The sequence below is a fragment of the Belonocnema kinseyi genome, chromosome 3, assembly GCF_010883055.1.
Source record: "Belonocnema kinseyi isolate 2016_QV_RU_SX_M_011 chromosome 3, B_treatae_v1, whole genome shotgun sequence".
Classification (NCBI taxonomy): Eukaryota; Metazoa; Arthropoda; class Insecta; order Hymenoptera; family Cynipidae; genus Belonocnema; species Belonocnema kinseyi.
The window spans coordinates 63678066-63687197 of NC_046659.1; the positions used below are offsets into that span (position 1 = coordinate 63678066).

The 9132-nt window shown below is 35.9% G+C and overlaps 2 protein-coding genes across 2 annotated transcripts in view; one reads left to right on the forward strand and one right to left on the reverse strand.

Annotated features, from left to right (window-relative positions):
* LOC117169255 (protein lethal(2)essential for life-like) overlaps positions 1-5851 on the reverse strand; it is a 13985-nt gene extending 8134 nt beyond the window's left edge. The window contains exon 1 of the mRNA XM_033355532.1: positions 5425-5851. Coding sequence (XP_033211423.1) covers positions 5425-5749 — 325 coding nt within the window. The 5' untranslated portion in view covers positions 5750-5851. The remainder of the gene's footprint in view (positions 1-5424) is intronic.
* A 1569-nt stretch (positions 5852-7420) lies between these two features.
* Positions 7421-9132, forward strand: part of LOC117169249 (heat shock protein 67B1-like) — a 15561-nt gene continuing 13849 nt past the window's right edge. The window contains exon 1 of the mRNA XM_033355525.1: positions 7421-7459. The gene's annotated coding sequence lies outside the window, so the exon portion shown is untranslated. The remainder of the gene's footprint in view (positions 7460-9132) is intronic.

Below are 9132 nucleotides of genomic sequence, written 5' to 3' on the forward strand. Positions count from 1 at the left end.
CAAAAAAAGTAACATTTCAGTCAATTGTTTAAAAAAATTAATTAAAATTTAGTCATTTTTTAGAAGTCTCAAAAAAATTTTCGAGACTTCACTCGATTAGAATTACATTTCCCTAACTTATCCCTAACTTATTTCCCTACATTATCCTAACTCCTCCTACCACTCCGGCCGCTAGCTTACGTTCCAATATCCGCGATCAAAATTGCAAAAAGCGTTAAGCTAAGTGGGCACCCTTGTCTCAACCCCCTATCCATCCAGAATCCCTCAGAGATTCTCTCTCTTCCTCTCACCCTATCTTTCGTCTCCTCATATACCTCCCTTATCCTCTCGATCAGTCCCCTCTTTAATCCCCTCTCTTCCATTGCCACCCACAACCTTCCTCTAAATACCGAGGGGAACGCGCTCTTTAGATCTACAAAAAACGCGTACACTTTGACACCCTTTTTGGTTAGTTCTCTATCCACCACGTGTTGCAAGACGTAAATATTCTCAATAGTACACCTTCTCTCTCTAAAGCCCGCCTGCGTCTCCAGCAATATTCCTTTCCCCTCAACATCCTTGCGCAGCCTATCTGCTAACACCATCGCGCATACTTTGTACACAGTATTCATAAGCGTAATTCCTCTATAATTTTCCTGCCTCTCCCTATGCTTTCACCACCATTTTCACTATTTTTTCACCACCCTCTTCAGCCTCTGCCTTAACACTTGTGTGCCAAACAGCCACACTATGTTCTCTACCCCGTCCATCCCTGCTGCCTTAAATTTGTTCAATTTCCCTATCTGCTTCTCTATCTTCTCGACGTTCAGCTCCTCTCCATCTACCTCCCTCGTTCTTCTAATCCCCTCATCTCTCTTTCGTGTACCTGACCCCTGAAATGAATCCTTAAAAAATTTCCTCAATTTGTCGCTCCCTATCTTCTCACTTATCGCCACCCTACGTTTCCTAAACCTATTAATTATGTTGCACACGTGCCCTTCTGTCTTAACACTTCTCAACTCCTCTTCTTTTTCCTGCTCTTTCTTCTTAGACATCGCCCTAAAATCCTTCCTCATTTCTACGTACTCCTCCCTTTTCGCGGTTCCTTCCTTCCACATCCTGTACTTCCTTTTCACCTTCTCTTCATCATTTTACATTCCCTAACCCACCACGGCTTTACCATTCCTTTCTTCTTCTTCCTAAATACCTTCTTTTGCAAACAACCTTCCACTTTCTCTTGTAGATCCTCCCATATCTCGTCCACCGACTCCCCCTCAAAGCTTACGTTGCCCAACAGCTCCTGATACTTCTCTATTGCCTCTCTCGTCCATGACACTCTCTCCCCTAATGACCCTTCTTCCCCACCCTGCCTTTCGCCAGCCTCCTCCTGTATCCACAAACTTAATGGCTGATGGTCTGATTCCACCCTCCCTTCCACTGCGAATTTCTCTATCTCCTCCCACCCTTGCATATTCATAATCACATAGTCTATCACCGATACACCCCTCTTACTCACATACGTGTATTCTCCCACTTCGTCCCCTTTTACCATACCATTCGTCACCGCCCACCCTCTATCCTTCATCCAGTCTCTTAGAATCTCCCCCTCTTTATTTATTATCTTATCCTTCGATTTTCTTTCAAAGCTCTCTTCTTCCCGGTACAGGTCCCCTTCCCGCCCAATTCTCGCATTAAAGTCTCCCCCCATTACCACCAAACCCTCATCTCTCTCTCCTAGTAAGTTTTCTACCATTTCTTTAATCCGTTCCATTCCATCCTTATTGTACACAGTCACAAACTTATACATCGCCCCTCCTATCTTTACAACCCTCATTTTCACGCCCTCCCCCTTTCCTTGTCCATGAACTTCTCCCTCTAATCCATCCCTAATCCCTGTTATAATTCCGCCACCAGCCCTTCCTTTCCTTTTTACTTTGATCGCCTCCTGTAGCCTCCAGCTATACCCCATTGACAACTTTCGCTCTACTCTATCCTATTCCTTTCTCTCTACCCACGTCTCTAGCAGTCCAATCACATCAAATTCCTGAATATACCTCCAGAAATCCTTATCTTCGCTCCACTCCTTTCTAGCCCTGTCATTTAGCATTCTCTGAACATCCCTTTCCTTCCTCGTCAAATCTTAGTCGATAAAAACCTTACTGTCCTTTATCCTATTTTTGTTACGCATTGCCCCCAATCTTTCTTCTCAGCTCTCTAATTCCACCACCGCCACTTCATTCTCCTTTCTTCCCTCCATCCTAACTTTCCCTACCTTGCCTTTAACCCACCCTATGCTCTGTAGCAGCACTTCCACCACCTCCCTTTCTTCCCCGCTCTTTAGCTTCAATCCTCTTATCACTATATTATTTTTCCTATCTGCCTTCTCTCCATCCTCAACTCCATTGCCCTTATTCTTTCCCTATCCGCTCTCTCCTCCTTTTCATTTCTACGCTCTCCCACTTTCTCTTCTATCATGATCTCCACTTTCTCCCAAATATCTTGCTTCTCGCCCTCCCCCATGTCAACTTCTTCCATTCCCGACCTGCCCTCCACTTTCTGCAGCCTTTTCTTCGCCCTTTCCTCACATCCTAATATCTTCTTCCATCTACTTTATTTTATCCTCTTTTTCCCTCCTTACCGACACCAACTCCCTCTGCAATCCTTCTACTATCCCCCTCAGCTCTTTTACTTCCTTTTCCCATCTCTCATCTCTTACTCTCAGGTCCTCCCTCATACTTTCCATCTGCTCCATAGCCCTCCTTACGCCCTCCCTTAACCCGCTGATCTCGCCTATCAGCACCCCGATAGCCTCCTTGTCCGTCTGCTCCTCCATTTTTAGGGGGGGGGGGGGGGGGGGGTCCTACGCGTTCGTACGCTTTTTTTAAAGGGACTCTCTAGCACGCTTTTCTCCGGACTCTCTTTGCTTTCCCTTTTCCTCTTCAAGAGATCCTCCACCTCACTTGCACTGGACGTTCTCTCCCTTGCCTGATCTTTTCTTTCGCTCCGATCGTCCCGCTCCCTGACGCGCTACTTGTCACCGGGCCACACACAACTGGCCGTCGTGTCCTTCTGGATATTTCCTCCTCGTCTACGTCACTACCAACACTGCCAGGACTCTCGCTGCCCACCTCCCGCTCGTCCGTCGGTAACTGTAACCTATCCATACACAAAAGTACGCACTGCCGCCAACACATGTCTCTTTAGGCTGCTGTCGCTTACCGCCCTAAAATTTCAGTTTCTTTGCCCTATTTCACCCCTCACATCCCCTTCAGACACCCTTTTCTCACCCCTTACATTCCCTAGCACTACAAAGAACCACCCTTGTCCGCCATGCAGGCCCAAAATCCTGAACACAAAACTATCCCGCTCCCTTGCAAACCTAACCTCACTTTCCCTATTTAGCCAAATCCCACTCTCCAACTACAATGTAAATTAATTTTTATCTTCCCAATGAACCCCTCACAGCCGTTCTTACCTCCTAGACTTCCACCCTCACACTTCACTCACACCTGCCACACAAACTTTATGAAAACTTCTCACCACCTGTCAGTGCACACTTTCTCACTACCAGCACCAACATGCAAGCCTACATTTTCACTTAAAATCATTTATTTTCAACTAAACAAAAATATTTCTTAACGAAATAGTTAAATTTTCAAAGAAAGATATTAATTTTCCACAAAAAACGAATACTCATGAAAAAATGTAATAGATGATTTTTCCACCCAAATATATTTTATTTTTAAATCAAACACACCTGAATTAAACAAAAAATACAAATTTTCAAAAAAATTGTCGAATTTTAACAAAATACATAGTTCCATTTTCAACCAAACCAAACCGAATTTTCGACCTAGGAGATTAAATGTCCCTCAAAAAAGATAAATTTTCGACAAAAAATAGAATTGAATTTTCAGTTAAAAATGAATTAACAATAGAAAAAGTAATTTTTAACCAAAGAAATGGATTTTCAACTAAAAAGATGAACTTTCTACAAAAAAATACAATTTTTCAACAAAATAGTTCAATTTTCAACCAACAGATGAATTTTCAACCAAGAAGGATTTCTGTGAAAAAGATACCTTTTTGTCAAAACATGGAATAGTTCAATTTTCAGCTAGAAAAATAAATTTTCAACAAAACTAGTATACAATTATTGACATGATTTTTCAACCAAACAGATTAATTTTCTACTAAAAAGATATGTTTTCAACAAAATAATTGAAGTTTCAACAAAGAAGATGAAATTGCTATCTAAAAAGATAAATTTTTGACAAAAAAATTAGTAGACTAAATTTTCAATAAAAAAGATGAATTTTTTACTAACAAAAGACAAATTAAAATAAAAAGAGTTAATTTTTCAACCAAACAGATGAATGGTCAACCAAGGAGATTAAACGTCTAACAAAAAAATAAATTTTCGGCAAAAAATGGAATAGTTCTGTATTAAAGCAATAAAAAACGAATTTTCAATGTTTAGAAACCACTATTATTCAATCAAAGAAGTGAATTTTCAATCAAAAAGATTTAATTTTAACAAAACACATAGATTTTCAACCTAATAGTTAAAATTAAAATGAATTTCCAATCTAACAAGTGAATGTATCGTCAAGAAGAATAATACGTACTCTGCCACAAAAGACAACGCTTCAGCAAAACACAAACTTTCAATCAAGTACCTGAATTTTCAAGTAAAGAAGATAAATCTTAAACCAAACATGAAGTAGTTAAATTTTCTTATAAGAAAATATATTTTCAACCAAAAAAAAAAAACAAATTTTCAGCAATATAGTTGAATTTTAAGTAAAGAAATTAATTTTTAAACGGAATAATTAACCTTCAACCAAAAAAATTAATTCTAAACCCAAAAGTTGGATTTTCTATTTAAAAAATACAAATTTTCAACAAAAGTGATGAATTTTCAACAAAATAGTTAAATTTTCAACCAAACAGATGAATTTTCAATCAAGAAGATTAGATTTCTATAAAATGATAAATTTTCGGTAAAGATTGGATTATATTTTCATTTATAAAAATGAATTTTCGATGAAAGAATTTATAATCACAGAAATGAATTTTCAACCCAAAAGAATTATTTTCTGCCCAAAAATATTAATTTTACAAAATACATGAATTTTCAACCAAAGCAGTAAATATTCAACCATAAATTGTAATCAGTTACCCAGAAGATTAAAACATTGTATCACACGCGGCAAAGTCGCATCAAAATATAGAAATATACAAACAAATGGCTGAACATTTAACTGAAGAAGATAAATGGAAACCAAACAAGAAATATGTAGTTAATTTTTATTTTTAAAAAATTATAAAACGAAGTTACACAACAGCCAAAACAGGATTTAACGAGCACATTAAAAAAAAGAAGAAACTTATTTAAGAAATGCTTTTGACTGTATCAATTAGGCATTATTTTTAAATATGTACCTTCGACGACGATGGAGTTGTCAACAACTTTGACGTTAATTTCATCAGGTTTGAATTGTTGCACATCCAAGGCCACCTGGAATTGGTCTTTATCTGTATTCACAATGGAAGTTCCTCTTTCCTCTTCTCTCATTGATTCCTTCATGAATTCTTCCCAGGATTGAAAATAGGCAGAAGGAAGGTATCGGTCAAAAAATGAAGACCTCAAAAAATTCTTGGGACTCGTACCCAATCCGAAATGTTGATCAAAAAGTCGATGGGGTCGATCCAGAGTCTCCCACCATTGAGACATCATTTTTGGAATAACAGTCATTCTCGACCTCATGATTTCAGGAATGTATCCAAATTATACTAAAAAAAAAAGTAACTCAGATTGAAAATTTTTTTAATTCCTGAGATTCGCGGTCTGAGTTCAAAATCTACTTGCCTCAAGTGGCGCAATTCAACTGAAGGGCGCGCTGCGAGCAGCCGACTTTTATATACGATGAGCAATAGCCGGTCGAAAACTGGCCGGCTGGTGCGACGTGGGAATATCGGATCTGGAAACGACGATAAATTTCGTGTCTAAGGCCTCCAAACATCTCCAGATGATTCGAACAACATACACCTGTTTAAAACTGAAAACCCTTTTTTTTTAAATAAGTAAACAATGTCGGAATTTTTATTTCAAAAATAGTTTTTGCCATAAAAAGAGTAAGCTGTATTTTTAAATCCTCCATGAATAAATAATATTAATTTATTTTTCTCGTTCCCATGTACCTATATGACAAATATAATAAACATTTAATATTCTGAATCTATTAGTCAGGATAACTTTGTTGAAAGAGAAAATTAAATGCACCTAAAATGAAGCAATCGTTTTAAAACGTTTTAAAAACATTTCATCATCGCGATATGCGTTTGAAACCGTGGAGTCACGTATAGCTATATATGTATGTGTATTCAGTGCTCTTTTCAAGATCACAGTCGTTGAAACTGGAACATTCAAAACCTTCAAGAATTTACTGGAAAGCAATAGAAAACACACATATTTTTAAAATAATATTTCTCGTTCTTTTTTCTAAATTAGGAACAACTTTAGAAAAAGATTAATCAAACTAGAAACCGAAAAAGGAACGAAGTGTACACGAAGAAATTTGTAGTTCAAATGAAAAAATATTGGAAAATTAAATGAATAAAACTAAAATATATTTGAGTAAATAGATCTTTGTTTTTGAAACAGCCAACAGTAATATCCTTCAATGATTGTTATATCTTTAAATTAAACTATGTAACGTCATGCGTTTCGGATGACATAAAAAATCCAATCTTCAAGTCAAAATTTTAAGTTAGTGAGAAATTTGGAAAAATAAAAGAAGTTTTAATCCAAGTTTAAAAACTAGTTCTGCTATATTAATTCCAAATAATTTTAATGCCAAATAGGACCTAATAATCTGTTTAATTGCAAAGTAAACAGTTAAATCAATTTTAAATTTCAAAACTATATTTCGCTATAGGATATCCTAGACACTCTTCTCCAACCACCTTGAGTTCACCGAAAATATTTTTTTTTGCACCCACCAAATTTCGGTGAAACTAGATACGGCCAAAAAGAAAATTGTATTTTTATGTACATATTTCCTAGTGTCGCAATTTCTACAAGTTTTTTGAAAACACGTATTGAAAATTAAAATAAGCCTTCAGATTGTGTCCGGTTACGTCTGGACTACGCAACAGCAGACAAGAGCTACAAAAAGATAGGATCAATATTTGTAGCAAGGTCACGCGAAACTACGCATCAGTTTTTAGCGTGTACGGTCACAATATGCGTCTGAATAGAGCAAGTTTTTCAAAAACTCAGTAACAGTTTTACTTACATATTAAAATTCAATTTTATTATGTAGTATTTTGATTTTATGAAATGAAAATTCGTACGTAGAATAAATATTTTCACTGCACTTTATACAAGGCCTTCTATTTTTAGGAGTAATTCTTTAATTCTTTTACTGTTTCAGGTTTTCAAATGGCTCGATTTTTGACAAGATGTTCCACTCAGGTATTCAATTTTTTTATTGCATTTTCAGGGCACATTGCAAATTGCGAGATAATCTTCTCTCTCATTGAGTCTCAGTAGCCCGTGTAGAAATATAAACGTGGGCCTGGTAAGGCACTGACCAGTTTTCCCTAGTTTTAACGTGGCCCTGGTCGGGTCAACTGGCAAGGGCCATACATGGCATGTAACACATTTGCCTATTCTTGCCCTACTTAGGGCAAAATTGGTAGGGCCTGTCCAGTTTTTCTAAGCTATGCCCTAATTTTCTAAATTATAATAGTAATACACAAACATTTTTTTTAGAAAACAAAATTTATTTTATTAAGTATACTGTTCCTGAAAATACATATATTATAATTTTTCAGTATTTGATGCTGCAGAAAACCCGTTTTCAAGACCAGTACAATTTTAGAAATTGCAAAAACTTGATAACTTTACTATATTTTTAAATTTATTACGAAAAAAATCGCTTTTTATCAAATTTAAACTGTATTAAAAATTATTCATAAGTATAAAATTGACATGTATGGTATTCACTTAGAGATAAATGTTTCATAATTGCATATGGAATTGACTATCAAGCCTTCAAAAATACTTCAGTATTTAATTCTGGCTTATTTGACATTACATCTTGAGTCAAGACCTCCTTTTATCGATATTTATTTTCAATCTATTTCGCCTTTTCATAATAGGTGTATACTCGGAATCTCCCGAATAAAGGCCACTTTGTCGACGATTTTTTAAACTCAACAATCGTATTTTTTTTCAGCGTCTTGAATAGTTTCTTCAAAAAATGTTGGATGGGGACGGTTTATGTTTAAGTTAATGTTCTGAAATCTAAAAAATTCCCTGACTACATCTTTTTTGTAACTTATTTTAATGTAAGTTTCCAAATTTTCAAAAACTTTAGCAATAAATGAAAAATTGCGTAATGCATATGTCTAGTAAATATTATAGAATTACTAATAATATATTTCAAATTCTTCTTGGGCGAGTACAATTTTTTTTAATATAAATAAATAGATTTCTATTTCTATGAACACAATGAAAATAAATTAAGTTCTGGTCTTGCACGATATTTCTTAACACGTATTCGACCTACGCCTAAAGTGTTTTTTCTTTTCATATTAATTATGTTTCAGCCGTCAACGTAAAAAATATTTATAAAAAACTATTTACTGAAAATAATACTTTTATCATTGATATATATATATATATATAACTTCACCAAACATTCAAACTAGGTTAGGTTGACCAAAAGTCCCTTGACGAGCACGATATGGCAGAAAAACTGGTCTGGGCCTTGCCAGTACCACTTTTTAAATAGGGCAAAATAGGGCAATTTCTACACGGGAGACTGATGAGAGAAACCGAATGTCAATCCAAACTGCGCGTGCCCTTGTTTCAATTAAGACAAATTTTAAAATTTTTACTTGCGTCAAATTTTACAAGTATACCGGTAATAAGCGTTGACTTCAAATAATTAAGAATTTGTATTCCTATGAACCTGGTAAATACGAGGGTGGATTGATAAGTTTCCGGCCTGACCAAGAAAAACAACGTTTTTAAGAATTCTTTTTTTTTTATTTCTCAACATAATCTCCTCCAAGGCTGATACATTTCTCATAGCGGTGTTCTAGTCTAGTAATGCCATCTCTATAGAATGATTCGTCAAG